Genomic DNA, 21812 nt, shown 5'->3' with positions numbered 1-21812 from the left:
AGGCAGGGCTTGGACGAGTTGAGAACAGCAAACATGGGTAATGGGGAGCCATTTTCCTAAGGACCAGTAGCTGCAAGAGCCCCTTGGTGTTGATGAAAGTGGCTCTCGGTTAAGACCACATTCCCATGCTGCAATTGTTATGGGTAAGGATAAACTGAACCGGGTGCTTCGGTAGCAATTTCTGTATGCCAGGTGGAGAATGTTGCTTCAATTGGCAGAACACTTGCAAGATGAACTCATTCACCCCTCAGCACGAGTCTATTAAGGATTCAGCTGGATCCACTGTGTGCAACCTTGACCTCTGTTCTCAAAAGTGAACCCAGTGAGCGCCAGGAGACAGAGGCTGTAAATAGGAAACGGACGTGTTGAAGGGACAACGAGAATGGACAGAGTGGATTCCGTGGAGGAGTGTCTAGTCTGGAGATCTCACTCATCATAAATGTCCACCACTGAAAGTGATGATGCTCACTACTCAGGAGGACAGATGTGTCCAGGTGTCTTTTCTAGGGATGCCAGAGGGGGATGTGCCAGCACGGAGCATCCTCACAACATCTCTTTCAGTCTGCACACCAACTAAAGTGGGCACAAAAATCTCCTAGGTCTTTAGAGGAGGGAAGTGAACTTGAGGTTACAGACCTAGTAATGGTGCCAGAGGAAAATTTGGGTGGACTCCCAGGCTCATGTTCTCAGAGGCAAGCCATACCACACATACTCGCGTGCACAAACACACACACACACATGCACACATACACACATGCAAGCACACTTGTACACTCTCCTATGGAGAAGCCACTGAGGCAAAGTCTCTTGCTGCTACTCAAAGAAGCTATATAAGGTTAGCAGTGAATATTATCGGTATTAGCAATTAGCAACCATTTGCTCCACATTAGTTGTTCTAAGCATCTATATGCATCCATGGACCTTGTCTAAGCCCAGAGACAAATACACTAAGCCTTAAAGAGTTTATAAGACTGACTATTCTAAAGTATCCAAATGGAAAGGAACAGTGTACTTCTTTGGGACTATTTTGAAAGTATTGATCCAGTGCTTAAGGAAGGCCAGCGCTCCAATCACATTGCTAACACCAAAGAGGACCAATGGAATGGTTATCTCAGTGAGTTCCAGGATAAAGGAAGAGAATTGCTTGCAGGAGGCCAGGCCCAGAGATAAGGCTATCCCTGTGTCTCTTTTCCAAAGATGGAGGGACATTGAGATTCACATCTCTTGTACCAAATAAGAGTCCTATGAAAACAATTACAAATTGTAACACTAAGCACCAAGTAGGCTGCAGGCACAAAGACTTTTGAATGCCAAGGGAGACAAGCTTAATAGAATGAGGCGGCATTTGCGACTAAAGCTGAAGCCCTTTTGTGACTAAAGCTGAAGCCCTTTTGCATTCCTGACGTTCTGGTTGTTTTCATCAACTTGACACAAACCTAGACATATTGGGAAATAAGGAATCTCAATTGAGGAACTGCCTCTACCAGATTGACTTGTGAGCATTTACTTAATTGCTAATTGATGTCAGGCCACCCAGCCCACTGTGGGCGACACCATCCCTAGGCAGGTGGCCTGGGCTGTATATTTAACGCCTTTAATCCTAGCACTTGGGAGGCAGAGGCAGGTAGAGTTCTGAGTTTTGGGCCAGCCTGGTCTACAGAGTGAGTTCCAGGACAGTCAGGGCTACCCAGAGAAACCCTGTCTCGAAAAAACAAACGAACAAACAAACAAACAAAAGAGTAAATCAGTAAAGTGAGTAAGCAGCGTTCCTTCATGCTCTCTACTTCAGTTCCTGACTTTGGGTTCTTGCCTTGAGCATCTGGCCTGGCTTTTCTTGATGATGGGTTATAACCTGTAAGGCAAATAAACTCTTTCCTCCCCCAAGCTGCTTCGTGCAGATATGGTGTTTACCATAGCAACAGAGAAGCAAGCAAGGTCACCTGGGAAAGGGGGCTGTGTATCTTATCATTTCCTACGTAAGTAGAACAAAGTTATCTACCCGGTGGAACTTGAAAATATTTTCCAATTTAATTTTAAATAGATCCTGAAGTAAAGAGTATTTAATTATGGGAGTTATATAGAGCATGGTGATATGTTTGTCAAAATCACTTCTAGGGGTTTAAAGTGTTTTCTTTTTTTCAGCCAGTGGGTGAGAGCACCTGAAACATCCATGCTAGTATCAGGTTCCGGAATGCAGGTCTTGGAAATCAATGGGATCGCCTCTCTGAATGAGGTATGCACAAATGGAAGCAGCTGACATCCTTATAAATCAGCTCAAGTAGCTCTGTGTACCAGACCATTAGGAGACAGGCAGAGAAGAAAATGCAAATGAACACGCTATCTGGGGCATGCTCACTAATGGGAGACATCCTTTAACACCTGTACTGAGAATTGTGACAAAACACTCGACTTTTTTTTTTTTTTTAATCCTGCTTACCATAAAAAAGTACGGTCCTGCCGGGTGATTGTGGCACACGCCTTTAATCCCAGCACTTGGGAGGAAGAGGCAGGCGGATTTCTGAGTTCGAGGCCAGCCTGGTCTACAAAGTGAGTTCCAGGACAGCCAGGGCTAGACAGAGAAACCCTGTCTCAGAAAAACAAAACAAAACAAAACAAACAAACAAACAAAAAACAAAAACAACAACAACAAAAAGTACGGTCCAGAAGTAGAACCTGCGGCTCAAACACAAAACAAAATTTGAGACACTTGTAGACTTATAAGTGAATATAGTATGTCTTTTGGATACTGCCTCCAAATGCTTCTGTAGTCATCGTAAAACTGTACACAGCTTCTGCATCTTTGTTTTGGTTTTATCAATGCAGAATAACCGTGTTCTAACTCCCCAAATAAACAACCATAAAATACATAGCCAGCCATACAAAATCCTCTAGTAGTAGCTGGAAGGAAACTCTACTCCTATCAACACCCAGAACACACCAGAGCTGTGTGACCTTGGCGTCATTTAGCCACATGCAGTTCCTGAGTGTTAACTAACCATGCCTCAGGCATTGTAGCAGGCTAAGGAGAACAGAAAGCAGGGCAAATCTTGGAGGTCTCTGGCTGCTGTGATCCAAGGAGAGAAGGTCAGGCGTGTCCTACATTGGCACAGCACCCAAGGCTTAGTTTCGGTCCTTATGGATATCAAATGTGTCTGCTTCCACCTTTACCTTCCCTTTGCTGACACCTTAGTGTTATTCTAGTAGACATCCCTTGATGTTCATATGTCACTAAGAGAGTGTCTTCCTATGTGAACAAATGAGTCAAAATATGTGTCGGGAGGTGGAGTACCAAAACAGATTTGAAAACTTCAGTCCCTCGTTTTCTTCTGTATACTTTTGCCGTGTAACCCAATAATGGCCTCCCCTCTATCTCTGGGTTCAGCCATGTGACTCGCTTTCCTTCGTGGGAGGACAGAGATCGTTACTGTCCAAATATTTTAGCTCTGCCGTTATAGCGCACGGGCAGACCCATCTGGGACCAGCCTATATTAGCTAGTTCCTGTAGATACATGAGAGATAAGTGTTAGGTGTCAGGTCACGAGTCTGGAGGTGATGTATTTCATATATTTACTGTCCAACAGTATCAATATGGACACATATTTTTGTATATTTACTATCAATGTATCAATAAAATTCATTCTTCTTATATTTTCTTTCCCCTCAACACCCGAAGGCATTTTGCCTCTTGGGTCATCCGCGGCCGGGGTTTCTGTGAGGAAACCGTGAAGATACATTTTTCTGTTACCCAACAGTTACCGTCAAGTCTAATATGTGTGCTCTCCATGGTGGACATATTATTCCCATTTTATAGAGGAGAAAACAGAGGTTCATGGAGATTAAGTTAGAATTATGCAAAGGCAGAGTTACATACCTGAGCCTGTGTGATTCTAAGCCCAAGGATCACTGCACTGTGCACCTGCTACTCTTACTGTCTCTGTAAGATCAGTCAGGGGAAGGGCCAGCAAGATGGCCCCTGAGACCCACATGGTAGAAGACAATGAACCAAATTCCACAAGTTGTCCTCTGACTTCCATCCACATCACAGCACATGTGTGTGCTCACGTGCACCCAAACTCACACCACAGATACACAAAGTCAATAAATAGATATTATATATATATATATATATATATATATATATATATATATATGATCAGCAAGAAGAGAAAGAAGAAAGGAGGAGAAGGAGGAGCAGGAGGGGCAGGAGGAGGAGGGGACAAGAGGAGGAGGGGCAGGAGGAGGGGACAGAAGGAGGGGACAGGAGGAGGAGGGGGATGTTTCTTTTAACCCCTAGCAGCCTAGAAGAGACAGTGCCTCAGGTGGGGCTCACTAACTAGGAAATGGATGGTCCTATGTTCCTAGCCTCGGGATTTAAATATAAACTTAGGCTACTGATAATTAAAATGATTTACAAGTCAGTCCCTCTGGTTTGCTAACTAGGCTTCTGGCTCTGCTGCTCCAAGGTGTGAATTGAGGCAAAACAGCCTTTCCAGCTTTGAATTGAGGCAAAACAGCCTTTACCAGTAACCAAGCTACCATTTGACCCACTTAGACTGGCTTATGTCTAACTGCAGGTTAACACTGAAATCGATTTTTTTTTTAATTACATAAGCGAATATTTCTATCAATTATCTCACCACCTCTAAAAAAGAAGACAAGTTTTTGAAGAGCTGCTAGAAAGCTTACAAGGGCTGGGCCTACAGCTCAGTTGTAGATGCTTGGCATGTGTAAGGCCATGGGTTCAATCCTCTGTGATGACAAAGGAAAAGGAAAGGAGCAACAAGAGACGTGTGCAAACACACACAACCTACTCTCAGGATGACTGCACTTCATAGATGCTAAAGTCCAGAGGGATGGGAAAAACACTGCTGTGGGGATGGCCACAGACGGCAGTGGGGGGCAACAAAGATATGACTTCCCCCGCCTTGCCCCCTCCCCCGCAGCCACAGAATGGGGAGCCACAGTGGGGGAGGGGAACGAAAGAGGATGGTAAGATGAGCTAAGGAGCCATAGTGTGCTGTCTGGGCAGATGACTATATTTAGATGTGCAGGGTTAACTCAGCTGGAATGACATCATTAAGGAAGAATGGAGGAGGTGAGGAAGGACGAAGAAGGAGAAGAGGGGAGGCATCCGAGGTGGGGAACGCAGTTATGCGAAAACACGGGCTTGATAAGCAGGACTGCGCATGACCGCATGACCGGAAGCAGGACTGCGGGCTAGAGCTGGTTACCTAGGGGAGAGAGGCACGGGGAAATGGATCCCTCTGTCAAGTGTTTGTTACTCTGTATTCCTTGTTTCACTGCTGTGATCTGAAGTCCTGGTTAAGATTTAACTCTACAATTCCCTTAAAAATTAATCTTCATTAATGGTACAGGTGAGAACTTGATGATGAAAAAATACTCAATACTTCTAAATGATGTGACAACTCTGATTAAGTTCCCTCCCCAGAATATTATGCAATAACTCAGCGGTGTCTACAATGGTCAGAAGAAGTATCTTATAAGGTATTTCTAAATGTAGTCACAAATATTTATTGGCCTAGTGTATGTATCTAGCCTCTGTTCTCTCAAACTTAGTCAAATAGGGTCACACTGCCAAGTGAACCTAAAGGTGGTCTGTGCTGTGTTCCAAACGCAACAGGAAGGGCGGCTCACAGGTATCCCAATTTAGGAGACCAGGGAACACTTCCTAGAGCCAAGACCGGAAGTTGGGTTCAGTCCACTGAGTGAGGGGGAAACACTCTGGGCCAAAACATTAGTCTGGTGTTTGAGGAGCTAGGGCAGCTTGTGTTTAACCCAGAGCGAATGTATGGGACTATAATGGGAGGAAATCACAGATCAGAACACACAGGGGCAGTGTGTTCCACTCAGGGATCTGAACATGGCCAATTTTTGGTTGACAGATGGAAAAAGAAGGAGAAGGAGGAGGAGGAGAAGGAGGAAGGGGAAGAGGAGGAGGAGGAAGGGGAGGAAGGGGAGAAGAAGGAGAAGGAGAAAGAGGAAAGGGAGGAGGAGGAAGAGGAGGAGGAGAAGAAGGAGAAGGAGGAAGGGAAGGAGGAGGAGAAGGAAAAGGAGGAGGAGGAGAAGGAGGAAGGGGAAGAGGAGGAGGAGGAAGGGGAGGAAGGGGAGAAGAAGGAGAAGGAGAAAGAGGAAAGGGAGGAGGAGGAAGAGGAGGAGGAGAAGAAGGAGAAGGAGGAAGGGAAGGAGGAGGAGAAGGAAAAGGAGGAGGAGGAGAAGGAGGAAGAAGAGGAGGAGGAGGAGGAGGAAGAGGAAGGAACAGCTGATATCCTGACTTGTATATTAAAAGTTTGTACACATGTTATTGTTATTCGAAGACTGAATAAAACTCTCAGATTCAATGGTGGCGAGGAAGGCTGAAGCACGAGCAAATGAGATCTCTCAAAGACAGACTTGTGTTTGCAGCCAGTTAGGCCAAGATGATCCAACACAGATGGAAACAGGTTCCTGGGGCTTCAGAGAGAGGGAGAGAGATACCAGGGCTGGAGAGAGACCTGAAGTCCTCAGTATTGGGAGATAATCACATTGATATGATCTTCCTGAGTGAGGTGAGGAGACACATATGGCCAATTAATATTTGAAAAGTGTTCAATCCCCTTAGCCATCGAGAAAATGCAAACTAAAACTACATTGTGATTCCATTTCACCCCAGTCCAAGTGGCTTTCCTGAAGGAGACACAGGGTAGTGAACACCAGAGAGGATATGGGGAAAGAGGGACCCTTATGAACTGCTGAAGAGATTTCAAACTAGCAAGACCGCAGCAGACATCAGTGTGGCGCCCCCTGCCCTACTTCCCCCAAGACCCCTGAAAACAGACTGTAGAAAATTGAGTGCGTGAGGGTTGGAGTTGGGGTATGTTGACATGGGCTGACCATGTCAAGGACCCAAGAGCTTCAGATCCATGTGGAAATGGCAAAGCCTTCCCTTCTGGTCTCTGTGTAGATGTTGGTAGTGTGTGCAAACAATGTCCACCATAGCTTTCCCCCCTAGAGATTTACAGCCAGAACACTGCTCCCTATAGAGGCTGCTCATACCACAATTAGCTAAACCTGTTCCCTTGTTCCAGCTGAACAGCCCAAACCCCACCTCCTTGCTCAACTCTGTGTGAAATGCTGCCACCCAGTTCAGCTCTAGGCCATAAACACCCTGTGTTTCAGGAATGCCATGCTTTCTCCAACCAAAAGCCTAGACCAACCAATCCCAGCATCTCTGTGTGTTTGTGTTGTGTTTTCTTCATTGCTTGCCACCCCAGTCAGATCTATCTATGGAGTCATTCTGGGTGTGTCGTAAAACTACCACGTTGTCCAGCTATCCCACTCCTGAGCATACCTGAAGGATTCCAGATCCTTGGACTACAGAGATACTGCACAAGTATGTTTACTGCTGCACTTGTTGGAGAGGAATCTAGATTTACATGTGTGTACATACACACAGAGACACACATGCACACACACAAATACACACACATAGGCATACACACACACATACAGACACACTAAAACAAACACACTCACACAAACACACATGCACTCACATAACCACGCAAACACACAGACATACATACACACACACAGACACACTAATACAAAACAAACACACAACCACACATGCATTCACACAACCACACAGACACACAAACATACAGACACACACTAATACAAAACAAACACCCTCACACAAAAACACATGCACTCACACAACTACACAGACACACACAGACACATACACATGCATACAGACATACACTAATACAAAACAAGCATACTTAAGCAACACACAGAGACCCACACCCACACAAAAACACACACGCACATAGAGCATGAAGAAGAAAGAGGAGTAGAGAAGACTAAAGTTAGTGTGGGCAAAAGAAATGAAAGGGACTGTTTGATATGGAAGAAGGGAGCTTTTGAGAGACAGGGAGAGAGAAAGGGAAGGTGCTGAGGAGACGAATAAGAACAAAGTATAATGTCATACATTTATAAAATGTTACAGTGAAACTCATTATTTTGTATTCTATCTCAAAGTTTAGATTAAAATATTAAAAAAGAAAGCTCTTCAATGCTGAGTGTCACTAGTGAAGAGAATCACACAGCCCAGGGGAAACTGCTCTAGAAGGACACAGTGAGAGGAGGCTGGAGTAGAGGCTGAGAAGTGTACTCAGTGAGAGAGTGGGGGAGGGGGGAGGGGGAGGGGGTAAGGGGGAGGAGTAGAGAGAGAGGGAGAGAGAGAAGGAGAGAGGAAGAGAGAGGGAAAAAGGAAGAGAGGGAGGAAGAGAGGGAGGGAGAGAGGGAGAGGGAGAGAGGGAGAAAGAAGAGAAGAGAGATTTAAATGGCTATGCTGACTATCAATGTTTTTACCTGAAAAGATTTCAAAAGTATAACCCAATACCTGCTTAGAAAGGGAGTCTGAACACTGAGATTATACAGTTTGAAGGAACCACTTTAGTCAGAGCTTTTAAAAACTAGTTTTTAGATATGACCAGCTATCTTCCTAAAGAGCCACCTACGACTTTAAAAAGAATTGCCAGAGGAAAAGAAACTCCTGTATTATGCCATTGGCCTTCTTATGACAGAGACTCTTCTGTCACTAGGCTCTGCCTCCCCAACTTAGTAATAGATTAGGCCAGGACTAGAATTCCTTAAAATAAAGGAAAAGAGGGTTTTACATGTTAATTAGCTTGAGGAACTCGAGATATTTTACTAAAAGCCAGAAAGATGCAAATTATGTCCAGTTATTGACTGATGGGACTCCCCTGCTCCTGAGTACCAAAGGCCAGACAGAGTCAGAAGTCAGCACCTAAAGCCAGCTCTTGCCTTCTACCAAGTAGCCTCAGCATTTTGGCTCTTTCTGTGTTGGGGGAGTATCTAGAAGTAAATATCTCCTTAAACACAGCCCCATCTCCAGTGACAATTGAGCAGCTAAACTTGGACTTGGGGTTTATATGAGCTGCTGTCTTATAGTTGGGTCTCTGGAACATTGCTGCTGACTCAGTGTGAGAATACTGCTTAACATGAAGAGGCTTGTGTTTTCAAAAAACCAGCAGCCCACAGGTAGAGAGCTGAAGCACTCATTTGCATATGTATCTGGGGGGAAAGGGGCAACTTAGAAGAAATCCTAGATCTTAAGAGCCACGTTGAGAATGTCAATCATTGCCTTTGGAAAAAAAAATTGACATGGAGAAAAAAACTACAGCTGGACAACCCCACCCTGCCTTCTCGCACAGACTTCCTGCTCTTCCCTGTTGGGAGACAAGGTGGGTTTTCTTGTTTGTTTTTCCAAGAAACCATCCAACACAAGGAAAATCTGAGGCCTTATCGTCCCCACTCCCGCTCCCTCTGGACACATAAATCTACAGGGCTGGAATGATGTCCCTACTCAGACTTTAACCCATCCCCACTCTTTGGCCTAGGGGGAGGGTCCTGGAGTCAGGCACGCAGCTGGAGGCCCCCCCCGCCCCCCCACTCCATGGCGCTGTTCAAGGTGCTGAATCTCTTTAGGTGTGGAGGCTGCAACCCACCCACAGGCTCTGCTGGAGGGTGAGGCTCCTGGCTGGGTGGACCGGAGGTGATGTTGGAAACAGCTACGTCCCATAAAGCTACAGCCAGCTCCATCCTAAGTCTTCAAGTGCACCTCATTGGCTCAGGTCTTTGCTCTTCTCTCCCTCGCACTCGCTGTATCTCCTCTCTAGTCTCCTTTACAATATTTTACCTTTGTTGATCAGCTTATTAGTCATGGTCTTCTCTGGCACCATCAACTACGCCATTCTCTTTCCATAGGTGGCCACTTCTCTTTGGTCCCACACACCAAACACCACCCCACTTAGCAGGATGTTGTTATCTCAACTGCTCTATGACCCAAGACCTCATCCTTGGTAGAATGGTTGGTTGGTTTCTCCTTGACAATGAAGCAGAGGCCAGATTCACAAAGGATCATGGGAGAGTCCCTTATGATATATATCTAAGAAGGTAATGTTAGCAGCAGGCAGCAATGTGAAAGATAGGGAATGAGGCATCAATATGAGACAGGAAGTGAAGGAAGGGGCCTTCCTTGGGTGAGGTGAAGCTGACTACAGATCAGAGAGTCCCAGCAGGGGGGACTGTAGTTACCGGTATCTACATAGCAAGTCTTGACTCTGCTCCTCCTCCAGTCTGTACCTATTACTTGATCCAAGTAATGTATCCATACTCTGTTTATGCTAAAAGCGCTGTGTGCACAGTTCTATTTACTGTAACGCACAGTAATAGAGGGGACATAAATAGACTAGGGAGGGTTAGTGGGAGGAGAGAGAGAGAGAGAGAGAGAGTGTGTGTGTGTGTGTGTGTTAGTGAACACGCATGCGCTCATGCTCGGATCAAAACTGTTTAATCAGCAATAACATGATTCAGCAGTTGGGAAATGTAAACAAGAGGTGAAACTGCTTGCTTTGGTCAAAACCCTGGAGAGGCCCAAGAGACTGGGCCAAACTCCAAAGAAGGCAGTGCCAGCAAGATGCCCCCCCTCCCTTGGACAAGGGGCAGAGGCTGGCTCCACCAGCAGATGACTAGTGTGACCTTTGGCTTTTGCAGCGCACACACATTTGGGTTGGGGTTAATGGCACTTTGCAGGGAGCTCCAATTGAGTAAACAAAAAATGCCTTGCCCTGTTCTAATGGACCACATTATTCCAGGGCCTAAGCCTTCATCTAGGCCCCTGCAGCTGCTCTGCAAGTCAGGCTACCAATAAAGCAATTAGCCAATGAGAAAACTCTTCCCCCGGAGGGGGACTCTGAGCATTTTGCTGCAGTTGCTGCCCTTTGCTTTGGGGTGTTTTTGGCTTTTGTTTTGTTTTGTTTTGTTTTGTTTTTTAACAGGCAACCCAAATCAATCGGAGCCCCTTACATCAGACTCCAGGATCAGGGCAGTGAAACTGTGTGTTTGCTAAAAGTGATATTTTAAGGGGCTAGCCCCTTGTTCAACACAACCTAGAGAGACCACTGCTTCCTGTTCAATTAACCTGAACCATAGCTGAACTCTGCCCTTTGAACTCAACTCTGCAGATAAATACATTAGCTCACCTACAGAATCATTAATATTTTTCAATCACATAAGACAAACATGAGTGTACAAAAACGATCTAAGAGATAGCCAATCGAGAAGAGTCTGTGTGCCATGTTGAAAAAAAAAATCACAAATAGATGTTACTTACGGAACAAAAAAGGACCAGGAAAGAAAGGATGGAACTGTGCCAGTAATTCAAGGGACAAAGGGACTTTCATTTTCATATCTGTGAGTGGGAGGAGCTCTAAACTGTATGTAGCAATTCCCACTTCATCTACAGTGCTCTATGAGAAGCCCTGTGCTCCATTCCTAAACTGGCTGCTGCTGCTTCCACCACCATGGCTCTAAGTCCCTTCTTCTTAAACAGTTTTGATGTCCACAATCATGTATGGAGTCCAAGATACTGCAACTGTAGGGACCGATTTTATTCTTGATTTCCCACAAACCAACCACCAACAATTATTGTGGCAGAAACACTGCTTTTATACGAACTGGTTTAAATGAGCCAAGTTAGTGGTTCGATTGAAATCACCTTATGTTAGGAAATGATGTTCATAAGACTTGGTTAGTCTTTGCATAGAAACTGACTTTCATTTGTGGGGCGGGGGAGAAAAAAAAGGAAGGGGAGTTGCTAAATGCATCTAATTTATCTTTATCTCTGCATGTCATTTCGGAGTGATCAAAAACACGGCCAGCTGTGTCACTATACATTTCGGTCTGATTTAATTTTACTTCCCACAATTCCACCTTCTGCCCCCTCCCCTTTCATCCCTCCCCCTTTTCATTTTTTGTTTGGCTTGGAATGTGGGCTTAATGCCCAGCTATCCTCGATGAGAACACTTAGAGGAATATCATAGGCACGAAGGGTAAATCTATTGAACGAGGGTCTTTAACTATGTGGTTTCCTTAAAGGGAAAGGTTGGATCAATAGGATCAATATGAAAGGTTTCCCTGGCCCTGCATAAAAGGGTAAGGGCTTCGCTCTTCACTGGTTTAACTTTACTCTCTGACAAATGCAAATCAATGGATCTGTGTTTACAACAGATTCCCTAACAGACTCAGCTTGGGCAAAGCCCAAAGTCTCACCCTAGGAGGTGGGGAGACCAAGCTGCTCCAGGGAGATGCTCTAGGGTTGAATGGGAAGTTGCTGGTAATAGCCACCAAGCAAGACCTGGCTTAATACACATCTAGACTCCACTGCTTGGGACCTCTCCAACGAGGGGCATAAAATGCAAGACAGACAGGTTCCTGTAAGTATGTCAGGCAATATAGAGCTCATGTTCTGGGATCTGGTGAGGTAGTCAATATAGCCTCTTATCAATACAGATCTAAGAGGCCGACAGTACAGAAGCTGTGCTGAGATATCTGCAGTGAGAGAGGTTGAACATTTGCATCCTGTCAGGGCTCACATGTTTGTCCTTCCTTAGGTGGCAACTGGGGCTTCTTGGTCATGACAAAGCAAACCACGAAAATGGCGGTTTGCCTTTTAAAAATGCGATGCCTTCCAGAAATTACAACGATCTCGAGTCGATACCAGTCACAGAGAAATTAATTTTTCTTCCTACAGGAGAAAGTATATGTATATTTGATTACAGGAACCAAAAGTCTAATGCTGATTAAATTACACTGGAGGTGTGCTTCCAACCCAAACAAAGTCTGCTTTCTACCGAAAGAGTAATGGACCCCCAAGTGGTGAGAGGTGCCCCCAAGGAGGCATGCAGAGCCTGCTGGCCCTCAAGGAAAATGTGTGTGTACTTTTATTCATAACAAGTGCCCAGAGCCTCTAAGAATCCTACTTCCCAAGTGAAGCAACCTCTCTCTCTCTCTCTGGGCTCTGTCATCTGTTCTGTCAGGAATATCCAGGTAAGTCCCCAATACACCCCATGTGATCTTCACAGTCACTGCTTTGCCTGACACTTGGAAATCACAACACCCCCCTCAGAGGCACTAAGGTTGTCTGAAGGGAAGGCTGGGCTGAAGAGCAGTGGCATGGTCGGTCTCTCACCAGGAGGAAGTCACTCACTCAGGGGTGCCTCTGAACCAGGCAGGCTGGACCACACAAGACTTCCTCTTCTTGTGTTCGGCTCTGAAGAAGAAGTTACCCTCTGAGGGAAATGACATTCCTCAGTTCAGTGGGGGAGAAAAGAGTCCCCAGAAGGATGAAAGCAAATACTACCCGGAGAGGAGAGTGTGCCCATGAAGTTTAAGCCTAAGCACCCCTGTCTCATTCTCCTCCCCAGGGCCATTTATCCAGACAATTATCTCTATTTATGCCTTCTTTGTTTCTCTTCCTTTGGCAAGAACCCAGAAACTAAATCTCTCTGCTTTTCCTCTGAGGTTTTCATTTCTCCGGAGATTCCTCAGGACGCTACCACTTTTTTGCAAAGACATTTTTCTGACAACCCTAGCTACTAGCCATTGCCCTAAGCTATACTTTCTTCCCCAGAGCTGTCTTCCTCTGTCCTCTGGTTTCCTTGGGCACATTGGGTATTTTAAATCCAGCGAATCCGGAAGGGAGGGCTATTCTTGTACCCAGAGATGATCATTAAATGAATGTCTGTAAAGCGGGTCCAGGGTCTCCATAGTCTTGACTTAAGAATGTAGCTGCTGCTAAGGCATTATAGAGACAAAGAAAATGTGGGACAATCGATTTAATCCCCACCCTACACATTTCAGCAGGAATCCTGCCGTTTAGATTTTAAATGGGGTGGGGGGTAATCCAAGAGCTCCACTCTACAGGGACCCTACTCTGCCCTCCTAGAGGGGAGAGGTGACAGATAAGACAGATGTCACCCAGAGCTTATGAATAGTGGGCCAGTTGCCTTCTACTCCAAAAGGAAACCACCTATGCTCCTCCGGGAATCTTGTGACCACGCGGCTTTTAGAGACTAGGGCACTTTGCTCCCTTGTTTTAAGGAAAGCTACTGTTGGGAAGATAAGACATTACCACCTGACCTTTCCCACACTTAAAGCAAAACAAAAGATTAACACACCTTCTTTTCTTCCTCCTCCCCCATTTTTTTTTCCTGGAGAAAGTAGGAAAACACCCCTTTCCATCAAGTGTAGGACACTCTTGAAGGAAAATATTATTTCATTCATACATATGAATATATTTATCACACACACACACCCACCGTCAATGCTCCTTCCCAAAGAACAAGCCACCATTTAGCAAGAAAAGGGATTGAGAATATAGTTCTTTCTCCTCACCCATAGCTGGAAAGAAAAAAATTGTAGAGTTTTCTATCTGGTGGTTTGGATGTCTCAGAGCAACTGCTTTCCCACCCCCCTCAAAGATGGGCCTGTGACCTCAGAGTCAGGTGGAAAAGTGTAGGGTGGGTGTTCCCCTAGTTACCTTGCCTAAGGACTCAGCACGTCAAGATAGAGGACAAACTCTTTCCAGTGGTTGACCAATTAGTTCACAGCAGCCATTCTGAGTGATGACGCCTCCTCGGTTTTTGGTACTGAGGCGGAGTTCAACAGTCCAACTAACTCATGGGTGCAAACTCTGCAACTCTTACTTAGTACTGAAACCTGAAAGGACCGGGCCCGTGCTTGGATCATTAAAGCGCAGCGGCGTTCGCTGACAGCTTTAGACACATATCTAAACTTAACCTAGAACGAATTTCAAAACTAAGAGGCTTTCCAGGAGGGTTTTGATGGAGAGAGGGAAGAAAGGGAGTGAGAGGATGGGAGGCAGGGAGAGAAGGAGAGAGGGAGGGAAGGAGGGAGGAAGGGAAGGAGGGAGGGAGGGAGGGACGAGAGAGAGAGAGAGAGAGAGAGAGAGAGAGAGAGAGAAACACTAGCCAGTATTAAGCTGGAACAAGTACGATGATCAAGGGCAGGGAAGACGAAGGTGTTTTGTTGTTGTTGTTTTAGATCAAGATCACCAATTGTTACTTCAAGTAGTGCAGAGATTGTACAGTGCAGCGCGCAGCGGTGGGTAAATGGGACCCAGGAGCCCTGTGCAAGGCCAAGAAAACCTATCGAGAATGGAGCTGGCTCCAAGGGCTGCTCGCGGGAGGAGTTGCGGTCAGACCTGAGAACCGGGCCTCAGCTGGCGTGGCCCGAGCGCCAGGGATCCTGGGCACTGGCGAGCGCTCTTCTGGGAAGAGCGAGCCGGCCGTCGGATTTACTGGAAACGCGCCGGATCAGGTTCCAGATCAATGAAATCTGGGTCCACACGTTTACGTTACTGTTGCCAGCATTAATGCTCTTTTAATCTTCTAAACATTATCAGCATCGATCTCCCTCCATATACACATTTGTTTGAGAAAGTGACATAACCACACTGTGGAAAGCCTGGAATAAAAATAAATGCGCCGCCCCTCTAATCCACGGCTCCCGGCGGCCTGGAATACTTCTCCGAGCTTCGGCTCACTTCAGCTCCCTCGCGTCCCGCCTTCTTCTGCAAGTAAGCTCCTGTCCGTCTCAATCTGTGTTAGGAAGGCGTTCTTTGGGGACTAGGGGCTTGACACCAGCAAGGAACACCGGGTAGTGAGCTTTACAGTTATTAATCCGATCAGCCAGCAAGCTAGCAGATCCGTTTGTTCTGCACTGGAGTGTATTGGGTTCGACCTCCTAACTCGGATCCCCAAACTAAGGCCCTAGGAGAGGCGGGTTGGGTGCGGGACTGGACAAACAAGAAGGTCGGGAATGCTGAGTGGGGAACGGAAGGAACGTTGTGGCGGAGGCTCACTTGCCGCCCTTCATTTTAGCAAAAACTTGTCTCCCGGGTCATCTAAAAGCACCTGTACCGCGCGGCAGGAGACGCGCACGGACGAATGCCTGGGCAGGAGCTATGGGGGGGAATCAATGATCTGACCACATCACCGAGGAATGCGTCAAGTGGGCCCGACCGCATCAAGTTGGCTAAGGACTTTAACACCTCCGGAACTGAGTGGACTCTTTCCTGTCTGTCTGGGGGCTGCTTCCTCGAGAGGATCACACTGTCTTAGCGGAGCTGGCACTGGAGCACTGCTCCGGGAGGGCCAACAGCGAAGCCTCGCTCCCTGAAGGCAGAAACCTCAGTTATGACGGCAATAGCATCCATGCTATAGTTTTCCTGCGTTGGGAATAATAATGATAATAATAATAATAACTCCTCATCGTTAAAGTCTCGGTTTTCCTCCACCAAGCGATGAACTAGGGGTTCTTTTCGGAGCTCTCGAGGTTCCTCCTAGTTGGCTTTTGTGCACTGTGCAGAGACCCTTGAGGATCAAAGCCAGATAAAGTGTGCTCAGACCTGCGTGAGTTTGTCCCCGGGCCAGGATACTAAGAACGGCCCAGCGGGATCCCGTCTTGGGCCACTCCCAGCCTATTAGACCAGTTGTTACCAGTAGCCATTCTCACCACCCAGTGAGTGTGGTGTTTCTTTCCCTGACTTCTATGTTGGGACGATCCGAACCTCCCTAGCCTGGTCCCGAGTCCTCTCTGCTGTATATCTGAGCCTGACTATTCACAGCAGAACGACTGGGAAGGTTCATGGGCTGCCTAGTAGATCCAGCTTTCCGGGTGATTGGGTATATTGACCTAAAGATAGAGCTTGAAGATGGTAGCCAAATCAGAGAGTCCCGCCAACTCTTGTCCAGATGGGCCTCAAAATTATATATATTTATATATATTATATATATTTATATATTAAATATGTTTATATATATATATATATATATATATATATATATATATATAGAGAGAGAGAGAGAGAGAGAGAGAGAGAATGTGAATGGGTGGCCGGATGTGGCCCCAGGTTTTGAAGGTGCAGGGCTGGGCCGGCCATCCTGGGGAGTCGCTGACTTGCTTAACCCCAGGGTTCCAAAGGCCTGGACTCCCGGATGCTTCCCAGCGGGGTTTCCCATCGATCAATAACAATCAAAGGCCTCCCTTTTCTCCTCCGTGCGATTCTGTTCCCTACTCTACTGAGCGCGTAATACCTATTTACCCGTCCCCAGCTTTTGCCACAGTGTCTGAAGGGACTGATCTACTGACCCCATACTGAAAAGCCTCATATAACCACTCAACGCACTTGTAGTTGCTGATAAAATGGTCAGATAAAAAAAGGGGGGGGGAAGGAGAGGCTCTTGTTCCCTTTCACCTAAGGTTATAAGACAGACTCACATTTAAATGTTTTAACAAAGCCGGGTCCTCAGTGCACTTTCCCTGGCTGCGATCCCCGCCGGAAATCACGATGCGTGGTCTGTGGTCTGGAAGGCTTGCCTCCAGGAGTCACCAGGCAACTCTCCAGGAGAGAGTACCACACTCTTCCTCATCCACTGTAGAAAGCTCGTTGCAAGGGGAGGCTTAACTTTCAAAACAGACAGAACACTAGTGTTTGTAAACAGCCCTGTCCTTTGCCGGACGGGCGTGAGGGGGCGGCAGCGCTCTGAGATAGGCCTTAGTGGAACAGCTGTCACGGAGCCATTTACTGTACCCCAAGGAGCAGCTGCTAAGTTCCTTCTGGCCCCCCAAGCACAGGAAACCAACCAAAGCTTGAGACCCTTCGAGTTCCTATAGTATTGGGAAGTGGGAAGTCTAAAACAAAGAGTTACCATAGTGAGAGCAATCATTACGCCTCCAGCTCCAGCTCGCAAAGCTTTATCTTTTTTTAGGGACCAGGAGCAAATCCAAGGAGAGTGTAGAGAGGATGCAGAATAAACTAGAAAAAAGGTTAAATTAGACATAGAACTCCATTCAAAACAGTCCGCAGTCCACTGATTTTGAGGGGAGTTCTCTGGAAGAAATCTCTTTTCTTTCTTTTCTTTTAGATTGACAGAGGAGGTTGCTGAGTAGTGAACAAAACCCAATAGTGGGCAAAGGAGGGGGCTGTAGGTGGAAACGCCTCCTCCCTCCGATCAGTGGTCACGCCGCGGGACATGTCCCTTAGTCCTGCTAGGCGACGGTAGGATGCACCCCACAAAACCCGGTTTGGTGGTGGAAGAAAGTCTTGGGGGACGGGAATGGACACCTGAACTAGAAGATCGAGCGCTAGTGAGCGCCGGATTCAGAACCTTGCGAGCCCTAATACGGGTTTTATGCGAATTAAGGCCAACGCTGATCTTTCTAGAGCACCAAGAAGCACTGAGAAGTCACCCAGCTATGTTTGCAGCTGGGTATTGTATGTCCTCACCAGTGGGAGGTCTGGACACCTTGCGCCTCTGGGTCCACGGTTCAGGCCTAGGGGCAGAGCAGTCGTAGAGCTCTGGGAGGGAGGCCGGTCTGAGAGCACAAAAGCTCGAAACTGTGTCCGCCGCAGCCCAGGCTGCGCCTTTCGCTTTTGCACCCACCGCCCACACGGGAGGTTACAGTGTTCCTAGAACAATAGAGGGCTGTACCTCGCCTCTTGGCCACTAGAGGAGGCACAGAGAGCCGTGCCCGCTCCGGAACAATGTAACCGGCGCGTTGACCGGTCCCCTGCCGCGGGGCTGCCAGGCCTCCCCGCCACTCCACTACGCGTACGATCAGCCCTCGCTTTAAAGCAAAGGCGGGACTTACAGCCTGCTGAGGCCAAGAAGCTTTAACTAACTCGCATCTTAATTTCTCCGCACCTCTTTCCGAGAGCACCCTAACCTCTCCTGGAGAGCTAGCAAACCTCAGCCAACCCTAGTAAAAGCTTGCAGCCCAGCAAGGGGTACAGCCGAGTGTGGCAGTGAGTTCTTCACTCTGGTGTCTCTTCCCTCCTCTTCCCAAAGCGACGGTGGGGTGGGTGAGAAGGTTTGTGGCAGCCCCAAACGTTGGTCTTTGCACCCTCTTATCTGTAGGCAGTGACACAGGAGCTGGCCAGACTCCACTCTTTTGGTGGGTCACAAAGTCCTTGGGTGAACACGAAAGCATCAGATAGGTTCTGGCACAGGGGGTGTATCGGCTGTTAGTTTTCGTAGCTGTGAGGATGTACCTCCTCCTGCCAATGACTAAAGAAGTTTGCCTGCTTTTGTGGGTAGGAGGTGAGTGAAGAACTTTTTCTTTTCTAAGGATCAGAACCCACTAACAAGTCAAAAACATCTACATAAAGAGACCAGGCATCGTGGAAAACTGAAATCTGTTGTCCTGGGAGTTCAAGTGCACAGGTTTTTGACAGAGGGCTGTTCTCGATTTTTTTTTTTTTTGAGTTCCTCAAACAGGACGTCGCGAGTCCCCAAAACAGGGCTTCTGGGGCACACTAGTCCACAAAACAGGGCTTCTAGGGGACACTAGTCCTCCAAACAAGGCTTCTAGACTCCCCAAAATAGGGCTTATAGAATCTTCAAGACAGGGCTTCTAGGGGACACTAGTCCCCAAAACAGGGCTTCTAGGGGACACTAAGAGTCCCGACCCGCCTCGCACTGAAGAAGGAGAGGTAAAGGTTGGCACTCTGATATTAGAGAGAAGAAAGGAGGGGGTGTACTGGCAATGAAAACTCAGAGTCAAGGAGTGTGAAAGCAAGAGATGAAAAAGGAGAGGAAATAAGGGTAGACGAGAAAGTGAAAATGGAAGAAAAAGAAGGAAGGGGACGGATATAGAGAAGGGAGAAAAGCTAACTAGCAGAGCCCGCGCACAGACCAGCCCACAAGCACACTGGGGCAGTTTCCCCAGCAGGCTGGCTGCCGGCTGCTCTTGGGCTTACCTGCCAGGCGTAAGGCAGACATGCGCTGGAACTCGGGCTCCTGCAGCCACTTCCACATTCTGCGGAAGGTCTCCCTGCCAGATTTGAGTTTACTCCAGGGTTTGGGATTCCGGAGCAGGTCGGAGAGAGTCCCCTGAGACCGGCATAGAACCCTCTGTGCGAAGATCGCCTGCGGGATGCTGTAGCGCTTCAGCTCGGCGGTGATACGCTGGGCCACCTCTTTGGTGTTGATCTCTTCCAGCTGCCCCGATGTGGCCACCTGAGAACCCGAGGAGGACGAAGGGGGCCGCTCACGACTAGGAGCCAGCACTGGCCCGTGGGACTGAGTGTGGCCAGGGTGGTGTAAGCCATTGAGGTGAGACATCATGGCCGCAGGCGGGGTGCCCAGGCCTCGGGACAGGTGTTGCTCACCGCGGGTCAGCATGGCAGTGTGGTGCGCGTCGAAATTGGGGCTGAGCATTTTGTCATGGCCCGGCGGACCGTAGTTGGGCAGGCTCTGCTGAGCATTGTGAAGGCCACCCAGCCCGTTGCCCAGCGGCGTGGCAGCCAATGGAGACAGGCTCTGGCTCATACTAGGCATCTCCTTGTAAGGGCTGTAAAGGTTGTTCATGGACGGAAGCCCGCGCTCGTCCCGCATGAGAGTGAAGCTGCCACTGACGTTGCCGGACAGACGCTGATGGTGATGGTGGTGGTGATGGTGGTGGTGAGGATGGTGGTGAGGGTGCGGGTGGTGGAACTTGTCTGAGACCGTAGAGATGGGTGGCAGAGGCTGGAGCGGCGTCAGCGTAGTGTAGGTGTTGCTCATGCCCATGCCTGGCGGCGACGAGTCGCAGGACATACTCATGGCGTGGTGTAGCGGGATGGAGAGCTCTGGTCGGTAGTCGCTGCCGTCCAGGATCGAGGCCATACTGGTGACCATGGCCGAGCGCGACGCCGCGGCTGCCGCCGCCGCTGCGGTGCCCAGCTCCTGATGCGCGGTTGGCGGCGGCGGGCCGCGCAGCGAGCCGGCAGCACCGCGGCCCGCGTGGTGGGGGCTGGGGCTGGCCAGCAGCTCCTGCTCATGGCCCGGGCCCCCGCCCCCGCCCCCTCCGCCCCCGCCGCCGCCCCCGCCGCTGCCGCCGCCGACCGGCCCGTGCAAAGTGCCCAGACTTTCCATTGTCAGCTCCGGGTTCATGGCGCAGCCTTCTAGGTCTTTGGTGAGGCATCGATAGGCGGTGTAGGCAGCCTTCATTCAGTCCATCGGGGCCCGGGGGCGGTGGGAGCGGCGGGGGATGCCGGCGGGCTGGCTAGGCACGCGTGGCGTGGTTCGGCCACGGGCTCGGGGGGCGGGCTTGGGAGTGCGGGAGTGTGTGCTGGGGGAGCGTGCGTGCGGGTGTGTGCCCCGGGCTGCGGGCGGGCGCGCCCGGGGTGGGGGTGGGGTGGGGGCGGACAGGGCGTGCGTGCGGGAGAGGGGAGGGGGTGGGGAAGGAGGGAGGGATCACCGGGCCCCGCCGGTTGTGCGGGCGCGCTGCCTCGCCATGTCCGAGCCCACTCTGGCGCCGACGTCTTCTGTTTGGGTGAGCGGGAGCTGTCCAGAAGGGCTCTGCCGCTTGCGGGAGCAGCCAACCTATCCTCCCGGGCCCGGGGCGGGACCGTACTCGATGGGCACGAGGAGAAACCAATCGGTGGTGGAAACTGCCTCGAAAGGCAGACCTTCTCTGAGCAGCTGCCAATGGCTATAGAAGGGGCGGGGTCGGACGTTTCACGTTTGGCTGACAGCTCGGTTCGCCCCCCCCCCCCCATTTTTTGCTCCTAGAACCAAGCATCAAGGGGAAGAAGGGAGGAGAAGGGGGTGATGAGGAGAAAGAAGCAAGCAAGAGTGCGGCGGACTAAGGGGTATTATGTGAGAGATGCTGCTTTCTGCCTCTCCTGAGCCGCAACGCGTTGGGCTGATTGCTACGGTTTCTTTAGTCTCACCTCAAAGCTTTCTTCACTCTTGCAAGCCTGTCGTACAGTAAAAACAAACGCGCGCCTCCTAGCTAGCCACTTCCCGAGAGTCCCTCGCCGGGAGCTAGCAGGCTAGCTTTTAAAATGCAAGCGCTAATGTGTCCTAATGCACGGTAATTTTCCGAGACTGGTATGTGCATAATCTATGGGAGAGAACAACTCAGAACGCCTG

At 48.7% G+C, this 21812-nt stretch overlaps 1 protein-coding gene across 1 annotated transcript in view; it reads right to left on the bottom strand.

Moving 5' to 3' along the window:
* Onecut2 (one cut homeobox 2) overlaps positions 1 to 20984 on the bottom strand; it is a 45925-nt gene extending 24941 nt beyond the window's left edge. Inside the window, exon 1 of the mRNA XM_021151099.2 lies at positions 19655 to 20984. Coding sequence (XP_021006758.1) covers positions 19655 to 20885 — 1231 coding nt within the window. The 5' untranslated portion in view covers positions 20886 to 20984. The remainder of the gene's footprint in view (positions 1 to 19654) is intronic.
* Positions 20985 to 21812: the final 828 nt, after the last annotated feature.

This window comes from Mus caroli, chromosome 18, assembly GCF_900094665.2.
Source record: "Mus caroli chromosome 18, CAROLI_EIJ_v1.1, whole genome shotgun sequence".
Taxonomy (NCBI): Eukaryota; Metazoa; Chordata; class Mammalia; order Rodentia; family Muridae; genus Mus; species Mus caroli.
This window is presented reverse-complemented; position numbering and strand designations above follow the sequence as displayed.